The following is a 19,422-nucleotide window of genomic DNA, read 5'->3' on the forward strand; positions in this document are numbered from 1 at the left end:
TGATTAATTCTCTCAGTAAACACTTACCTAATGAGTTAATGGTCTCAGTCTGTAGTTTCAAGTCTTCTTCAAATAGTCTTGTTTGGTCAGTTTAGTTCGGTAAACCTGATCTCGCTTTTTTTTTATCAGTGGTTTCTTCTCCACAAAACATCGAATCAAGTTAATCATTGAAAAAGAAAACAATCCCATGGATCACTCTTCCTTTCATTTTACAGGAACTGCCAAGAATCAGGAGAGCTGCATCCTCTGATGGATAACACAGCGAGGAAGTGGAGCCCCTCGTGGCCTTGAGACTCAGTAATCACAGCCAATTTTACATCTCACCCTCACTGCTCAAAGCTTATACAGAGTGTCACCTGCGTAGAGCCTCTATCACTGATGCGTTCATGACGTGTCTGCGTTCATACATTTGGAACATTTTTCACATTTGAAGAAAAGAAATCCAACAAAGATGTCATTTTCATGAAGAGGTTAAAGTTTAATAATTTAAAACAATCAAACAAAACAATGTTTTTTCTCTGAGTCAGTCTCAGCTGACAGAACACACACACATCTATCAGGACGTGTCACATGACCGGCTTCCTGTTTCTGAACGTCAAACGGAATGTTTCTCACACTCACACAGACACATGCTCGCGCACAGGAAATAAGAATAATCATGTTGAGAGGAAGAGACAGAACAAATCACCACATTTAGTTAATAATCTGCCAAACAAACATCAAACAGAGAGTCAGGGACGATCACATCAATTACAGTTGTGGATGTGTGTGAGTGTGTGTTTAGCGGAAGTCCTCGGCACAGAACATCCCCTTGGCACGGCGCAGGATGGAGTCCTTGGATGCGTCGTATGGGTGTTCTTTAGACGGGATCTCCAACACGGCAGGGATGGACTGCATGTGGCCGTCTATGGCGTGACGGATCATCTCGGCGATGAACTGGTTGATGAGGATGATGCCGATGTCGGTACGCACCAAGAAGCTCCTGCAGAGAGGAAGATGAAGTTGAAGCAGAGAGGAAACTTCATTTCAATTTGATGTTTTATGATGTGTGGCAACACCCGCTCTTTGTTTGATTGCTGTGTCTGATGTATGTTGGGTGTATCTGTTGTTTTTCTCTGTTTTTATTCTCAATGTAAAGAACATTGAGCATACATGTACTGAAATGTATTGCTATTCACACTGACAGTATCAAAATTGATGTGTTCAGTTTATTCAATATAAAAAATTAACAGGAGTTTCTAATGTATTAGAAAATAACTTTTAAAAAACTTTAAAATGTTCTTGTTATTTCCATAAAAACATTGTGCAGTTATAATTTTCTTCTGTCATCTTTAAAGGATATTCATCTTAAAATGTGTTGTTTGTCGAATGGGGTTTGGTAACGTTCAATCATAATTAAAAATAAACTTAAATTATCAAATCAAACACAAAACTAGCTCAGATCTGTGTAAACTGTAACAGAACTGTTGATGCAATTTTAAATGTTCTTATTTAGATAGCCGGGTGTTGTTTGAAGCAGGTTTGACATCTGATCATTGCATATGACAGTCTGAAGATAAAAACAACACACACAAAGTTAAATTGACTATCATGTTCTCTCTGTATATGCTGCCCCTGTGATCTATTTTCCAGCATCTCATTTCACTGTTCTGTTGATGATGTGCAGATTTATATGCCGTGGAGTTAAAAAAGGAATGGATCCCTGCAGTCCTTGTTCAACTGTTTGAACGACGTCAAGTTATAGCTGAGCCTAAACTTTCTGCACCTCAATGAGAAAAAGACTGAGGTCATTGTGTTTGGACACCCCCAGTTCGATGGGAGTGCTCTTGGCCCTTTCACAGCAAACAAATATCTTCTGTAAAGATCCTTGATGTTTATTTTGACAGTGCCTTAAAATTTGAAAAACAAATATCTTCTGTGGTTAAGTCAAGCTTCTTCCAGCTGAGACTCATAGCTAAGGTAAAAGCCTATCTCCCTCCCAACGATTTTAGAGAGAGTGGTACATGCCTTTATTACTTCTAGGGGTGACTATTGTAATTCCTTGTAGGTGGGCTTAGACGTGTCGTCTATTCAGCGCCTGCAGCTTGCTCAAAATGCTGCTGCTCGCCTCCTGACTGGCAGGAAAAAGAGGGAGCACATCACACCTGGGCTGCGTGCTCTCCACTGGCTCCGGTCCGTCACAGGATTGATTTTAAAATTACACTTTTAACTTAGAAAGCCCTAAATGGATTGGCACCATCCCACTTAGCTGATCTTCTTCATGTTCATACTCCAGCTCGAGCACTGAGGTCAACAAACCAGCTGCTCCTGGATGTGCCTAAAAGTCGCCTTAAACCTTGGGGCAACCAAGCCTTTGCAGCAGAGGCCCCCAATCTCTGGAATGGCTTGCCACTCCAATTACAATTGGACCCCACTGTTGAATGTTTTAAATCTTTGTTGAAGACCCATCTCTTCTCTTTGGCCTTCTTCTACTCTAAGGAGGACATTAATATCCCAATATGTTGTGTTGTTTATTGTTGTCTACATGTATTTTTACTTTTCACCTTGTAAAGCACTTTGGCCAACACTGGTTGTTTTTAAATGTGCAATATAAATAAAGTTGACTTGACTGATTGTCCAATGAGGTTTGGCTCACTGACATCTTTGATCACCTTGTTATCAGCATAGAAGTTATCAGGTAAGGCTGTATCACGTGACATCGGAGAGCTGCAACGCTGATGAACCAAACTCCATTCCAAAAACAGCCGATTTAACTTTTGAGTCATTGCAGGAAGATGTGATTTCAGTTCTTATAAAACCTCATGAGTATTTTTCAACCTGCTGCCACTGTGATGACTCATACACAGATATGACGTTTTGATTCACCATGGTTTAAAGATCATCAGCTGATGACTGACTCTCACAGCACATTCAAAAATCTGTGTTTCATAAACAGGGCTTTGGTTCAGTGCAGTACGAGGCCCAGACTCACTTGAAGGTCTCTTCGATCTCCGTGATGCTCGTGTCCTTCTCCACCACCAGGAAATTCGGTTTTCGGTTTTTGTTGAGCTCACCGACCCCGCCGAGCAGGAAGCCGGTGCACGTGTCCTCATCACCGATCACGGCGATCAGTTTCCCCCGACCAGCCATCCCGGAGAGAAGGAAGATAAGAAGCGAGGAGAAGACGAGGAATTTGGCTTCTCTGTGACAGATGCTGTAGGTCATGTGATCAGATCGGCTGACCGTGACTTCCGCCTTCCCCTGATGCTGACAGGAAATACGTCACTGACTGGTCGATGATTGAATCAGTGTATTTTAATTTTTTTTAAATCGATTTTGACGGATTAGCGGTGTATAATGAAACTAATACATGTGTTTTTAATTAATGATGGATAATGCAAACATTTTAATTACCTACATGTGACGTGACGTTCAGACTGCTTGGTGCTGCCTTCGCGTGTCCCCGTAGACCTTAGCTTTAGAGCAGGCAGGAGTTTATAATTGTTTGTTGTTTTTTAACTATTATTATTTTAAATCAAAATTCTTAACACATTTTATTTCATTTTTGATAATTCTATATATTCTATTGACTCAATTCTATGTAACTCCAGTGCGGTGCAGTGGTGAGGCTGTCACAGCCAGATGGTTCCTGGTTTAAGCCCCAGGTTCTCTCTGTCGGCTCACTCCAGCTCCAAACTAAAGCTGCCAGGTTAACAGATTAACTTAACCGACAATACTGAATTAAATAAATCACACCTTTAGAAATTAAAGTAGGGGGAACTTTATAAATGTATATTTTAAATGTAGGTTCTGTAATTTCCAACAGAACCTGAATGCCTCACCAGTCACATGACGATCACAGAGAAAACCGGAAACACAGCAGAGCACAACAGCTGATTACAACCTCAAAAGAAGGGGAAAACCAACATGGTGAGCTGCTGTTTCTAAGTTTTCTTTTCACAAAGCCTGTTTCTAATTTTCTTTGATACATTCATGTGACTTGGAAAATTCAGTTTGTCAGACTTTAACAACTCTGTTTAGCCTGTTTACAGTTAGCATGTTGGCTAAGTGTGTGTCGTTTTCAGACTACAGCAGCTCTGACTGCGGGTCTGGAGAGGATCCCGGATCAACTCGGGTACCTGGTGATCAGCGAGGACGGGGTGCTGGCTGTGAGTGTCCAAGTGATACACTAATAAAACTGTTATAGATAAAGTTTATTAAAATAGCATTAGTTGTGCTTAAAAAACCCATTTAGAAATAAGTGTTGTAGACAAAATATAGAATATATTGTGGAAAAAGTGAAGCCAAACTGTTTATGTTGCATTAAAGTTGATTTATAGGAATAATGTCTTTCCTGTGTGTGTGTTTGTTTGTAAATGTGTGTGACCTCAACTCATCTCTGATCATAACACAGTAACTGTTGTCTGAATCCAGGTTTACAGTTGATTTCCTTGAGATTTAAGTTGAAAACATCAGCTCAGATTTCTGTCAGAGTGTCGAGCCCATGAACATTATCAGCAAATGAATCACACCAAGACTCTGATGGAGCTGTCATGTGAATATCATGTCTGTACTCCAGACATGTGGCCACTAGGGAAGCGAGTTAAAAAAGGTCTCACATTTGGTTTCCTCCTAGATTTGACAGTAAGGTAGATGAGTCAGTTTAACAAGTACTCAATGGGCTGAGTTGTGTCTTCTTTGCTTTAAGAACTGATCTAACACAATCAGCACAAGAGTTTCAAAGCTTTTCAATCAACATCCTGCCCTGACTCCTGACCTCTGACCTCCCCTCAGTCTGCAGGTGAGCTGGAGAACGATGAACACACGGCAGGCGTGATGATGCAGATGGTTCGTACAGCCAGTCGATTCAGGCTACCTGGATCAGCTGATCCACCCTTCAAACGCATGTCAGGTAAAAAACACACTGACACTAACACTAACACACAGCCCCTTCTCAAACCAGTCCCTCACACACTCTGGGTACATCTCATTACCTGTAAATTGCATCCATGCGACGAGGAGACATGAGATCCTTTTCTTCAGTGAGGTTATGTCTGTTTGTAATTTTTATTATTTTTATTTATTTATTAAAGTGTTGCTTAACGATACAAGACAGATGAGAGACATGACAATACCATGCACAATATACAAAACAAAGTGAAAGACAAGACAACAAGTGAACATATCAGAGAGTGATGTGTGGGTGGGTGTGTGTGTGTGTGTGTTTGTATGAGTGTGTGGGTGTGTGTCTGTGTGTGTGTGTTTGTATGAGTGTGTGTGTGTTTGTATGAGTGTGTTGGTGTGTGTCTCTTAATTGTGTCTCTGTTTAATTGTATCAAATAGGACAGTAGTTTGAGATAAACTGGGATGGAGAAGGTAGTGAAAACAAATAATAATAATAAAATAAAAGTCCAGTGGGCAAGTAAGAAATTGAGTTAATATAAATAAATAGATATAATACCACAACTACTACTACTACTACTACTAATAATAATAATAATAGTAATTAGTTCGATTTATTGAAAATAAATAAACAAATTAATACAATTATTATAACTAAATAATTATAGTAATGATAATAATAACGGTAATAATATCAATAGTACTAATCATAATTCTTAGTATCATTTATATCTTAACCTTCATCATCTCTGCTTCTTCCTTTCACCCTGAAGTCCCTCCATTCCCAGCTGTCATTCATCTTATCAGCTGTTTGTCTGGATACGTAGTAGCTCTGATTCAATACACAGAGTAATAATTAAAGCTGTATCTTATTTGCACAGACAGCATACTTTTATGATATCTGAGGAATTCTGGGAATGATTTATCAGTTTTAAAGGTTCAGGGAAAATAGAAATCATGTCACTCTTCAAACCCGACCCTAATCAATGATCAGTATTATATGAAACTCAATCAACATGGCAGCAGACGGACTGTCAGACTCTAGTTCTCTAAACAGACTGATAAACTGATCTTGAAGAGAGAAGATCAGTTTTATTATCCTGATGATGTCATCCCTCTCACCTGTCGTGTCTCAGTAATCCTGGAGGACTTCGTCTACACAGTGACGGTTTCTGGTCAGAAGGTCTTTGTGGTCAAACGTCAGAACAACCAGCAGGAACCAATCAGTGTTTAGAGACCAGAGAACAAGGAATGAGGTGGCAGTCAGCTGATCTGAGGTCAGAGGTCAACTTCTGGAGGGCAACCCGCAGCAGGGCGTCGAGACGTGTTTGTAACTGTTTGAATAAAGTTTTGTATGTTTGACTTTGTGTATTTAACAAGGAAATAAAGATTCTGAATGTTTACTTCCTGTTTGTGTAAACAAGTTTTTGTGTGGTAAAACAGCCGATCGTGTTTTTATTGTCTGTGTTCAGAATAAACTGATCAATCAAACATCAAGCCTTCAGCTAACCAATGAAGTTTTTATCTACTCAATCTGATGTTTGATGGATCGACAGGTAAACAAGTAAACAGGCTGTTAACTTTTGATGTGATCTTAAACAAACAGGAAACGGGTGAGAAGAAAAAAAAACCTTTATTGCATTATCGTCGTTTCTGAATCTTCTTCATCGTTATGGAATGACGAGGCCTTCGGGTACGGAATGAGCATCACACCTCAAGGTAACTGTCACCTGTCCATAACCCCTCCCCCTTGGCCCACAGGTGCGCTGTCACCTGTTGGAACCCCCCTTCCCCTGCCCCCACAGGTAACTGTCATTGTAGTTGACCCTTCCCCCCATGACCACAGGTGCCCTGTCACCTGCTGTAAGTCCCGCCCTTTCTCTTGGTTACCTCTCTGTCACATGGTTCAGGTTAAAACATGCGGAGTAAAAGAAAAAACAAACATCTGCAGGAACAAGAGTAGAAGAAGAGGATGATGAGAAATCAAGGTGAGCTCAGAGTCCATGACCTCACTTCCTCTTACAGACAGGTTTATAATTTAAAAAAGAAAAGAAAAAACATAAAACGAAATCAGTCCATTAAAACTCCTCATCTTCATTGGGTGAATTCAGTCGATGACATCACGTAGCTGCTTCCTGGTTGCCATCAGGTGGTCTAACGTTTGGACAGCTCGTTCGACAACCAATCAAGACCCTCGTAGAGACCCGTCCCCTGAGTGGCACAGGTGGCCTGGACGTACCACTGAGAGACAAGACAGGAGAGAGGTTAGACTAACTCACCCCACAGGTGATCATGTAGTGTACATCATCAGTGCATCAGTGATAGGTGTAATGATGATATTGTTGTCTTGATCTTACAGTTCTGCTGCGCAGGCTGTGCAGACCCAGTTTGTCAGTGAGTTCACTGACTGCCATGGCGTTTGGAAGATCCTGTTTGTTGGCGAACACCAGAATAACGGCCTCCTTCAGCTCGTCTTCCTGGATCTGCAGACAGAGAGTCACGTGAGAGATGAAGACATGGAGCGACATTACAGGGTCACGTGACTGATGAAGTTATGGTTGTAGCGTGTGCGTGTTGTTTCTCACCATCTTCGCGAGCTCCTCGGCCGACTCCGAGACTCTCTCTCTGTCGTTACTGTCCACCACAAAGATCAAACCCTGAATGCACCACAAATATAAACAAACAAACAGAGTTAGGCTTGTTGATGATGAAGCCTGCAGTTGTACCATGATGAATTGGAGCCAAGCATGGAGTTCAGTATATCCAATAAGGCTGCCGCTGACGATTGGCTTCAAAACACAATTCAGAAACAGATGGGTGACGTCACGGATACCACGTCCATTAATTACACCGTCTATGGTACTCACACCAACATTACTCTGCCTTTACACACAGGTATTTAACAACACATTTTCCACATGCTCAGAGATGCACAATCCAACTGTATTACTTATGAAGAAAATGTTGATTACAGTCAGCGTCTCTCTCCTGTATGTTTATATTCGCGCATTTCTTCTTTTTTTTAAAATATATTTTTATTGAGTTTTCATGGATATAGATTTAGATTCATAATAATCAGAGACACAATAGTGAATAATATAGACCAAAATAACCATGGTGTAGTCAAAGTTAGACTCGAAAGGAGCACTTAGGGTGTTTGTGGAACTTACCAAAACAGCATTTATAGATCAGGAACAGAAACCCCCGCGAAAAAACAAAAATAGGTAAAAAGAGGATGTACGATAAAAAAAAGAATAAAATAAAAATAAAATAAAAACAATAATAATAATAATATCTAATAAATAAGAAACTGAGGAGTGAATTAAAATGTTAGGAAAATAACAAAAGCAAAAATAAACCATGCAAACAAGAACACACACACACACACACTCCTGGGGTATTTTAATAGTATACCAAATCTGCTGGATGTTAATCAGTCTAACTGCAGACCATCAAGATCCCTGACAAAGTTCATAAAACAATTCCAAGTGCTGCGGACCTTCTGGAGGGCGCCTATTACACTCTATTAGATATTTTCCAAATGAAGATTAGAGATAATATTACGGATGAGGTGGGTGTGGGTGGCTAGAGCAGTGTTTTTCCAGTTCAGTAATATCAACCGCCGTGCTAGTAGAGGAGAGAACGCAAGAGCCTTATTCTGTGTGGAAGTTGTGGATATGTTAAATTGCACATTTCCGACGTCTCTCTACCTCTTTTTTAATCCTGTGTAATTCCTCTGTGTGCACGTCACTGCGGTCTCATGCCCTTATATGGGCAGTGAAGGAGCATAAACCTGTCCTAATTAAAACACCGACCAGGAGCATCAAACTTATGAGGACAGGACATGACATTCATTGATTTAAGAACACAGATTCAAAGTTTAAATGCAGCTTCATGAATCTGATGTAGACTTCACATAGAACTTTCGTAAGAACACGTTTAAGAAGCATCTTAAGATGAAGTCAGCAATGAGACCCACCGTTTGTTTGTTTGTTAGCTACAAACTGAACTTCTGCCTGTTTCACCTGGGGCTAACCTTTAAACATATAAACACACCTCCCAGAAACATCACACCTCAGACTCACTCACAGTCAGAGCTCAAACTGTCAGCAACAACTCTCATAACACCCGTATACACCTGCCATGAGTCTTTGTTTGATCACAGTGTGTATCCGTGTGTCGCGATTGCGTACCTGTGTGTTCTGAAAGTAGTGTCTCCACAGAGGCCTGATCTTGTCCTGACCGCCAACGTCCCAGACTGTGAAACAGATGTTCTTATACTCCACCGTCTCTACGTTGAACCCTGGAACACACAACAAGGAACACAACCGTATTCAGGGACACAGATCGAAGAATATAGAAGTACATATTCCTTATAAAATAAATCAGCGTGTATTTGATTTCACCGTTTGACCCATATCCCATCTGTGAATATTGAGGAGGCGGGCCTTATGACTTGTACTGTAGCCAGCCACCAGGAGGAGCTTCAGATGTGTTGGCTTCACTTTGGAAGAGCGATTGTGCCGTCAACTTTTTTTTATATAGTCTGATCTAGGGATGTTCACAATTAACCGAGTATCGATCATGTGGAACAAACATCATGTGGTCTCATATTTGGTTCAGCTATCAGGGAGGTGTTTTAAGTTTAAAGCATGTTTCGATGTGAATCAGCTGACTGAAGGTGTTGCTCACAGCGGAGACACTCAGCTGGGGGCTGCGGCTGATTGACAGGTCTCCACAAGCGCTTTTTTTCTCCGCCGCCAGACTGATTATGACCCAGTTGCGCTCCCAGCTGAGACCTGACCGCGTTCACATGCTTATTTTACTCAATAAGAACAAGTAGACAGAAAACTGGACACTGTGAGTCTAAAATATGATCCTGTTCAGTTGTCCTGTTGCAGTAAATCCACATGTTGAAGTCTGAGTCTTCACTCTAGGACCATGCGTCCACAGAGATTATTTATAAGCCTTCTCCTCACATTGATATTCAGCGTGTTTAATATTTTGAACACCTCAATATGATCCTTAGCTGTTTAATACCGTCAGTTATATACATTGTGTCATGAAGGAAAATTTGATTTAGACACATTTGGCATTATTTTTGAGGTTAAATGATGATTGATCGTTAACATTTCCAAAGATCGATCAGGGAGAATACTTTAATTTTAAATCCCTAATTTAAAGAGATTTACCTCATTTGTTTTAATATTTAATACTTTCATTTGGGAATTGTACTATCCATTCCTCTATAATTTTTCTGAATTTTCCAACAATGTATTTTTGTATGGGGATTTTTTTAGTTCTTTTGCAAGGTGCTGAAAAAAAGTGTGCAGTGATTTAATTTGAGGTACGACACAAAAAGGATGACTTTGTTTACAAAGAAATATAAGAGCAAAAATATATATTGCAACTGTCCATATCTGAGAATTTCAATAAAATAATAGTTATTTAAATTTTGAGTTTAATCCAGTTTTCTTGAAAATCGTTAGAGAATATCGAGTGAATCGTATCGTGAACCAAAAATCAGGATTCGGATAGAATCGTGGGTTGAGTGTATTCTTACATCCCTAGTAGCAAGCCACCAGGAGGAGCTCCAAATGTGTTGGCTTCACTTTAGAAGAGCTACTGTGCTGTCAACTTTTTTTATATAGTCTGATCTAAACTCCCCATTTCTTGAAATGTTTGTGTGCTTTAAATCATAGTGACACCTCCTGCTCTGCTGTCTCTGTGATCACTGTTTTGTAATCAGAGTGAGACCTCCTCCTGTGTGCTATAGAGGATCTAAAAGCTGCTGAAACAAACAAACAGACTCTCTGAGTGTCCCTGTGTGGTTATTGATTGTTATTGTTGTTGATTATTAAAGGTTAGTGGGTGTTACCGATGGTTGGGATGGTGGTGACAATCTCTCCGAGCTTCAGTTTGTAGAGGATGGTCGTTTTACCAGCTGCGTCCAAGCCGACTGAAAGAAGAAGAGAGAGTCTTTAAAACCGGACCAGAGTCAACCAGGATCTCCAGATTCCCTGATCTAAGACATCATTACATCACAGCTGTGATAACACTGATAGAGAGATAAAGAGTGAAGCTGACACACACCTTTACCTGAGTATGCTTCAGCTTCCGTTAGCTCTGATTGGCTCGCTATGTTAGCAGCTTCTTTATTATTGTTGTCTCTAAATAATTAATTTACATTTCAGCTTCACACTGTAGAACTTTGTTGTTTAAAGTGTTATCGTGAGTTTGTTTGAGCATTAAAATGAGAGTTTGATGAGTTCACAGGCTTCAGCCGGTTCCTGTCTAGCTAGTTTAGCTTAGTTAGCTTAGTTAGCTCACCCATCAGGATCCTCATCTGCTTCTTGCCGAACAGCCTGGAGAACAGAGACGAGATCGTCAGCCCCATCTTTGAGCTTCAGTCGGTGATTCTGGATCTGGGATCTGTAGTCTGAGTGTCCCGGGTCAGCGGCGGGACGGTTAAGGACCTGAAGGCGGGAGTAAGCCGCTGCTCGGAGCCGCAGGAGAGAGGAGACGGTTAGACGGGAGGAGTGAACGGTGAACGGGCGGAGAGGGCGCAGCTCTTCCTCGGTGCCACGTCCAGGCCAACGCGGAACAAATGACGTCACGGCGTAAAAAAAAAAAAAAAAAAACTTTATTAGAAGAGGAACAACAATGAGGCGTTCAAGTTCTCCTAGAAAGGAGGAAAACTCGCCTATCATATATAATGTATCTTTGTAACCCTCGTTACCCTCAAATTTACTAACATTTTTTATCCTTGGGGTCAATTTGACCCCAGCAATTTAAACCTCCAGAAACTGATTATTACCCAGGTTTATGAATCAGATACTTTATGTTTCTTTCTTAATTACCTAAATGGACCTTTAAACAAAACATATTTCAAGCATAAACACAATTTAAAGCATTAAGGAGGACTTTATTTGTAAAACAGAACATCAAACTGCTCCGAGTTTGTCGTGCTCTCGCCTTGTTTCTATGTTATCAAAACGTATGACACAGGACACATCATTGAATGTCTTTAGAGACATGGTGGCTGGAAATATTATATCTCAATCTAAAGGTTGGCGGTTCGATCCCTGCTCCTGCAGTCACATGAGGAAGTGTCCTTGGTTATAGTGACCTCAATATCATCCAAAACAACCAAAACAAATGTGTGTAAAATGTTGATATTTCTTATGTTATATACAACTAAAACAGCCTGGGGTCAAATTGACCCCAATGATCATAGATGCGTAATTTTTTTTGCAGGAAATTGAAACATATCAACATTTTAATTTTACATTTTCCCCTTTAAATTAGGAAAAGTCATGAAATATGAAGCCAAAAAAATTATGTTAGTCATTAATTTAGAGAAATTAAACATTGAATGGGGTCCAATTGACCCCAAAGATAATAGGAGGGTTAAATGGACATACATGGAAAATGATTTGAGTTTAAAACATTGATTAAAACGTCACTTATCACCATCATTCATCCCTGTATGATAGAATCACTTGTCAGACGCCGGACACTACCCATGAGTAATACCTGAGTTACTTCACATATAAATACCAATCTGCAACACTCGCTCATTCCAATTATTCAATAGATTAAAAGGAGATTACGGAAGGTGTTTAACTTTAACTTTAAATCTCTCAACAGATTAATTCAATACTTTTTTATTAATCTTATTTTAAACCCTCAACCTTTAGCATTGTCCCTTGTGTGCTCTAATAACAACATCTGAATAGCACTGATTTCTCATACTGTGTATGTTTTTTTTAATAACCTGGTGCAATTGTATCTGTGCAATAACTTACATCACTATTTATTTATCAGATAGAAGTTTACATAGTGTGTATATATCTGTAATATTTACCATATTTTATTTTATTCTATTTTATTTCATCATTACTATTATTATGTCATTACATTTTTAACTATGTTTTACACCCCTGCCCCATGTTGTAAACTGCTGTAACAAAATAATTTCTCCCAATGGGGGATCAAATAAAGTATATCTTATATCTTATCTTTGTCAACCATTACTTTCATGTAAATAACGTTGTATAGAGGAAAAATACACCAGTGCTTACTTTACAAACGTATGAGTGGCTCACTTGGAAAAAGTATATATAAAAAAAGGAAAACATGACACAAAATGAATGTCCTCTACAAAATGATTGATAATTTAAATACTAAATAATGATAAATGAATGCCATTAAGCAGGAATGTATGGATTCAAAACTAAAGTAACACATATTTAAATGCATTTTGAAATAATTATGATTCTAAATTGAAATTCAAACAAAAAAGATAGTTTGGTGGATATGCACTTGGTCCTTTCCTGATGCCATTGAACGCAGCATGAGATTCCCGCCTCCTTTTCTTTCTCCACATCCGGTTCAGACCAACATGGCGGCTGTTCTCTGACAGGATAAACTCTGAGCCTATTTTCATTTTTTTTCATTTTTATGATGAGATATTTCATGTTTTCGTGACGCTTAGAGTGAAGTTGTAGCTGAGAATACAGCAGTTTGTTTGGCTGTCTTCTGGTGTCGATGTATCAGGTAAGAACCGTGAAAAACGACGTTTTAATGTCGGTGTTTGCTCACAGAAGTCGAATATTTAAATAAGAGCTCTTAGACACAAACTGTTTTCTCTGTAGTTTAACCTTAAAGTGCTCTGTCATTGTTACTTTGGAAAAAAAAAACTAAACAAATGTGTTTCACTGAACTGAATCTGTAAGCTGTATGAGGATTTTAAAAGGAATAAATAAAAACAACAACATCTAATAAACATAAGATTCAAACATCTGGAGAATAAACTGTGATAGATTGTAAAAACACATTTAAATATGTATCATAACTTCAAATGAATCTTCTGTAATAAGGATGATTCATTAACAATAAAATGAACTGTTTATTTATTTATTCCTCAGTTTAGTAAAACTTTCTTTGAGCTGGTCTTTAAACACAACCTGACGACTACTTCCTGTTTCAGACATCAACAAACCCAGCTTGAGTCTCAGTTTCACCATGAACAGCACCACATGATCCAGACCCACTCGGACCCTGACAGACCATCAGAACCATGGAGAAGTTTGGGATGAGTTTCGGGGGCGGTCCCAACAGGAAAGAGCTGCTGGACACCATCGAGTCTCAAAAGAAGCAGCTGGTCCAGTACCAGACCCGCTTCAAAGATGTGGTCCGGGCCTACAAGAGCCTCCTGAAGGAGAAGGAGGCTCTGGAGGCCAGTCTGAAGGTCCTGACTGTGACTCAGGAGGTGGAGCTAAACCAGCAGGTCCAAGATGGCACCTTCTCGGACCTCCCAGACGACGGATGCTCGCTGCACAGCGAGGACAGCTTAGACACTGCGGCATCTGTGGACACGCCTAGCGAGACCACCAGAGGGGACCAGAGCGAAGAAGACCAGGGAGATCCAGTGGGAAAGTCAAGCTCAACGGTACATAGGTTTAGAGACTGAACATCTGCAAAAGCCATATTTTAAAACTTAATAAACAGGGTACAACTTAAACCTGAATATTCACCCATTACACCTGAACTCAATTACGGTCCCCTAAACTTTATTTGACCCCGAAACTACGACTGAAACATCTAAACTTCTAACAGGAATGCCTGGACGACTGCTAAAACCTCTAAACTGCAACTGTAATCCCTTAAAACAGCTATTCAACCTCTAAGTGGCCCCAACATGATGCACACACACAAATCCAATATATGGAAAAAGAAAATGAACAGCACATAAAGTGCTCACGAAATAGGTTGCGAGTGAGTCATCTTACTTCATCCCCATCTTTGTCCAGAGTTTAAAGGTGACATATCATGCAAAATTGACTTTTTAATGGTTCTTTACCTGAAATATGTTTCCCTGGCATGTCTACAAACCCTTAATAAAACAAAAACAAAACCTTAATAAACACAAAGGTCGGTTTTACTCCCCACGTCTGCAGATTTGAAGATCTAGTGGATGATTTTTATTTATCATGGATAAGTGCTAGCGCTAGTTAGCATAGCCACATAGCTACATGTCGTAGCTGTAGCTGTGTAGCAAGACACACGTCGACATACTGACAAATAAAACAAGAAACACCAAATCTGTGACCTATCCTTCAGAAAAGGTCCTGCTGTCTTTCTGGCAGAGGTCAGTTTTACTCCCCACGTCTGCAGATTTGAAGATCTAGTGGATGATTTTTATTTGTCATGGATAAGTGCTAGCGCTAATTAGCATAGCCACATAGCTACATGTTCATAGCTGTAGCTGTAGCTGTAGCTGTGTACCATGACACACGTCTACATACTGATAAATAAAACAACAAGAAACACTAAATCTTCGACCAATCCTTTAGAAAGGTCCTGCTACAGGCGCCTCTCCATCAGGATCAGATTCTGGATCAGATTCAGAGGGTTGAAGTAACGTGATCTCTGAGCAGCCGTGTATATTCAGCCAACATGTAAACATTAGATCAACGTGCCGGAGAGCCGAGGCACATCCACTTCCTGAGGGGGCGTGGTCAGAGGGAAAACAGAGTATTCTGAGGAGGACTGAAGAAGAGGGGTTTTCAGGCATGCCAAAATCTGATTTCAAAGTGTTTTTTTGAGCATAAACTTTAAAGACATGTTTTGGGGACCTCTTAGACCAATATATATTGATGAAAAAAGCGTGATATGTCACCTTTAATTTTAGCCACGCCTAGTGTTGAAATCTGTCCCAGTTGTAAATGTAGTTGAATAGCCAATACAGGCCTGCTGGTCATACTTTAAGTCTCCAAAATAGACGATGGGAGGTTGAACCTTCAATGATCATGTCTGTCTAACGTGAGTCTGGTGGAGGTTTCTGCCTGTTAAAGGAAGTTTGTCCTTGTCGCTATAACTTTTTAAATACTGCAAAGTGCTCTGCTCATGGTGGATTAAGATGAGATCAGACTGAGTCATGTCTGTAAGATGGGACTGGATCTTACCCTGTCTTGATGTTGGGTCTTGGTTAATAATATAACATAGAGTAAGGTCTAGACAGGCTCTGTTTGTAAAGAGACTTGAGATAATGCTTGTTGGGATTTAGGGCGGCTGTGGCTCAGTGGGTAGAGTCGGTCGTCTATCAATGGGAAGGTTGGCCGTTCGATCCCAGCTCCGGCAGTCACATGCCAAAGTGTCCTTGAGCCGATTTCTTGAATTGCTCCTTCTGTTTTTCAGAGGTGTGTGAATGTGAACAAATGAGATTAGCTTAAACTGATGGTCCCCCACTATATAGCAGCCTCTGCCATCAGTGAGTGAATGGGTGTGAATAGGTGAATGTGATGAGTAGTGTAAAAGCGCTTTAAGTGGTCAGAAAGACTTGAAAAGCGCTATATAAGTACAAGTCCATTTTATTTATTTGGACTATATAAAGATTGATTGATGGATGGATGGATGGATGGATGGATGGATGGATGGATGGATGGATTGATGGATTGATTGATTGATTGATTGATTGATTGATTGATTGATTGATTGATGGATGGATGGCCCTGCTATAGAGTTTTCTGTAACCCCTGAACTCATATTTAAAAATGTTACTGATATAAAATGATCATGTTTGTTATTTTTGTGTTTCCACCCACAGTCGCTCAGGTCTGACCATGATGCTGGCAGCTCAGACAGCAGTGTGGGGCCAGAGCTGCCGCAAGCCATGCCCCCTCTAAACTTGGAGGCAGACCGCAGAATCATCCAGCTTAAGAGCCAACTGAGCACGCTCACCAGTGCCCTGGCCACAGTGACGCAGGAAAAGTCCCGCATGGAGGCGAGCTTCCAGGCCGACAAGCGTCAGCTGAAGCAGGAGATGGAAGAGCTGCAAGACCGACTGGCTTCCATGACGGGGCAGCAGGAGGCGGACCTGAGGACGCTCCAGCAGCAGCTGGCCGAGAGTCGAGCACGCGTCATCACGCAGCAGCACGAGAGGGAGCAGGAGCAGGGAGACCATGTCCAGCAGCTCAGAGAGCTGCAGAGGATCCTGCAGCAGGAGCGAGACTTGAGGCAGGACTCGGAGCTCCGTCTGCAGGACGCCAACGCCGCACTCCAAATCACGTCACAGGCCGTAGACCGGGGGGCCGAGACTGAGGCGCACCTGAGTCAGGTGAGGGCAGAAAGAGACGAGCTGAAGAAGAGGCTGCAGGCTGCCGAGGAGGACCAGAAGAAACCAGATCCTAGAGTGGAAGAACTGCAGAGAGAGCTGACGGAGCTGAAAAACCACTTCCAGCAGCAGATTCAGCTCGACACCAGAAAGGTAAAAACCCTGACATTGTCCACTGAAACCAGGTCTAATCTGAGATCTGAAGTATAAAGACCTAGATAGTCTTGTGAGTTTAACTGATCCAGGCTCTGTTGTGCTGCTGATGAAAGAACTGTGTCTCTGGTCCTAACCCTGTCTCTGCTCCTGCAGGCGAGAGACACAGAGGAGAATGCCCGTGAGCGTGCTCAGTCCTCGGAGGCTCGGGTGGCTGGTCTGGAGCAGAGAGTCTCTGAGCTGTCTGAGCTACTGGGTTCCTGCGAGAAGACTAAGCAAAGAGACCAGCAGACAGCTCAGAGGCTTCGAGACCGGATTATGCAGCTTGACATGGAGAACAAGACGCTGGCCATGGCGGCGTCCAGCAGGATGAGCGGGGATCTCGGCCTGGATGAATCCCAGCTGGATGTGTGTGCGCTGAAGGAGAAGATGGAGAAGGTGAAGAAGCTGCTGCTGCTGGCAGCTCAGAGAAACCCAGACCAGAACATCCACAACCTGACGGAACCTGTGGAGCTGAGCGGAGACAAAGGCTCTGTGTTCTTCTACCAGCAAGAGCTGCGGCAGCTCAAGGATGAGTTCGAGCGCTACAAGCAGCGGGCTCAGGTGGTGCTGAAGAACAAGAACGCCAAAGATGGCAGCCAGGCCAAAGAGCTGGAGGAGGTCCGGGACCAGCTGTCCGAGCTGAAGGAGAAGTACATCAACCTGCGTATCCAGAGCGACGAGGCCGAGGTCACGCATCGCCGCCAGCTGGAGGAGCAGCAGCAGCAGGCCGTGGCGCTGCAGCAGACTCACAAACAGGAAACGGAGCGGGGGGAGACGGTGCACCGCGACGAACTGCTGTGTGTGGAGGCGGAGCTTCACAAGCAGAGAGAAAGAACTATGGCGCTGCTGGACGAGAAGGACCAGGAGCTGGAGAGGCTGCGGGCCGTCGCATTCAGCATCACCAACAACACCGCCAAGATGGTCGACGACGAGCATGAGCCGGGCCTTGACACCGAGGGTGACATCATCAGCCAGGCCTTGCGGCGGATCACGCCCAACGAGCCCACGCTGCTGCTGTACGCCGAGCAGCTGGCCAGGAAGGAGGTGGAGGTTGGCGGGCTGCGGCGGCAGAAACACCGACTCGAGGAAGACGTCCACCAGCTGCAGGCGAAGCTCATCGCTAATGGAGAGCGCCACGACGAAGAATTGTCTGAGATCAGAGGGCGACTCGACAAACTGACCCGAGACCAGAGCAGGGAGGGCGCCAACTTGGAGTATCTGAAGAACGTCATCTACAAGTTCCTGACGTTGCAGGACGCCAGCGGGCGGCATCAGACACTCACCGCCATCCTAACCATCCTGCATTTCAGCCCGCAGGAGAAACACAGCGTAATGAGGCTGCAGAGTGCCACCTGGTGGACACCAAGCAGGACATGAACACCGTAAATTTGGTGTTTAACAACGAAGCTGAGACTCTGCAAAACGTTCTGATGTTCAGACAGAAGGACGAATCTGAGTCGTCAGTATGCAGACGACTCTGATGTTTAAATGATACAAATCTAAATGGAGTTGGGTTCTATCAGCTGTTCCAAAGTTTTTTCCGAACTGTGTGTATATAATATAATATTATTTAACACTAAATTAAATAACTAACAGACTGTCACTGTGATTAAAAAATCTTCAAATACCGGCTTAAATTCTTCCTTCAGATCTCCGGTGTGTATATTTTTGATTCTCTTGTTGAAATTAAACTATTTTTCCTGCTTCACGAGAATAGTTTGGTTCATCTTCAGGTGAAGTGGAGGTCTACCTGGACACAGTCACACTCTTCAGACCTCCCATGTGGCAAGCCCCAACACGCACAAAGGTAACAGAGCCTGTAAATCGCTGCTTTTGGCTTTAATTACTACTCCTTGCACTGGCTCCCTGTATGTTTTAGAATTGATTTTAAGATTTTAATGATTACTTTTAAAGCTCTACATGTGCTTGCTCCGAGCTATATAGCAGACCTGTTAATACCCTACAAGCCAACGCATGTATTGAGATCCTCAGGCATAGATTTATTGTGCATTCCAAAAACAAAAGGGGACAGCGTTTGCAGTGAAGGGTCCAACACTACTGAGTCAGTGAGCTCCTTTAAGTAAGTAAACTTTATGTAGTGTAGCACCTTTCACAGACATAGTCACAAAGTGCTTTACAGAGAATCAATGTCAACAAGACAATACAATGAGCAATACATAAGATAATAAAGAAAGCAGACAGAATGACATCAAGTTACAACAGAAGGT

The 19,422-nt window shown here is 41.9% G+C and overlaps 4 protein-coding genes across 4 annotated transcripts; 2 read left to right on the forward strand and 2 right to left on the reverse strand.

Moving 5' to 3' along the window:
• Positions 1-454: 454 nt before the first annotated feature.
• Positions 455-3,236, reverse strand: atp6v1f (ATPase H+ transporting V1 subunit F). The gene is made up of 2 exons (XM_034673340.1): positions 2,972-3,236; positions 455-982 (listed from the first exon to the last, which is right to left on the reverse strand). Exons 1-2 carry the CDS (start codon positions 3,202-3,204, stop codon positions 781-783), a joined length of 435 nt encoding a protein of 144 aa, XP_034529231.1. The 5' UTR covers positions 3,205-3,236; the 3' UTR covers positions 455-780.
• Positions 3,237-3,805: 569 nt separating this feature from the next.
• lamtor4 (late endosomal/lysosomal adaptor, MAPK and MTOR activator 4) lies at positions 3,806-6,284 on the forward strand. Its single transcript, XM_034673341.1, has 4 exons — positions 3,806-3,909; positions 4,065-4,148; positions 4,774-4,891; positions 6,018-6,284. The coding sequence occupies exons 1-4, from the start codon at positions 3,907-3,909 to the stop codon at positions 6,113-6,115; spliced, it is 303 nt and encodes a 100-aa protein (XP_034529232.1). The 5' UTR covers positions 3,806-3,906; the 3' UTR covers positions 6,116-6,284.
• A 211-nt stretch (positions 6,285-6,495) lies between these two features.
• Positions 6,496-11,488, reverse strand: LOC117804892 (ADP-ribosylation factor 4). Its single transcript, XM_034673338.1, has 6 exons — positions 11,212-11,488; positions 10,760-10,840; positions 9,075-9,184; positions 7,467-7,538; positions 7,239-7,364; positions 6,496-7,122 (listed from the first exon to the last, which is right to left on the reverse strand). The coding sequence occupies exons 1-6, from the start codon at positions 11,276-11,278 to the stop codon at positions 7,036-7,038; spliced, it is 543 nt and encodes a 180-aa protein (XP_034529229.1). The 5' UTR covers positions 11,279-11,488; the 3' UTR covers positions 6,496-7,035.
• Positions 11,489-13,243: 1,755 nt separating this feature from the next.
• gcc1 (GRIP and coiled-coil domain containing 1) lies at positions 13,244-18,903 on the forward strand. The gene is made up of 4 exons (XM_034673537.1): positions 13,244-13,440; positions 13,874-14,335; positions 16,493-17,152; positions 17,309-18,903. Exons 2-4 carry the CDS (start codon positions 13,964-13,966, stop codon positions 18,569-18,571), a joined length of 2,295 nt encoding a protein of 764 aa, XP_034529428.1. The 5' UTR covers positions 13,244-13,440; positions 13,874-13,963; the 3' UTR covers positions 18,572-18,903.
• The last annotated feature ends 519 nt before the right edge of the window (positions 18,904-19,422 follow it).

The sequence above is a fragment of the Notolabrus celidotus genome, chromosome 21 (assembly GCF_009762535.1).
Source record: "Notolabrus celidotus isolate fNotCel1 chromosome 21, fNotCel1.pri, whole genome shotgun sequence".
Taxonomy (NCBI): domain Eukaryota; kingdom Metazoa; phylum Chordata; class Actinopteri; order Labriformes; family Labridae; genus Notolabrus; species Notolabrus celidotus.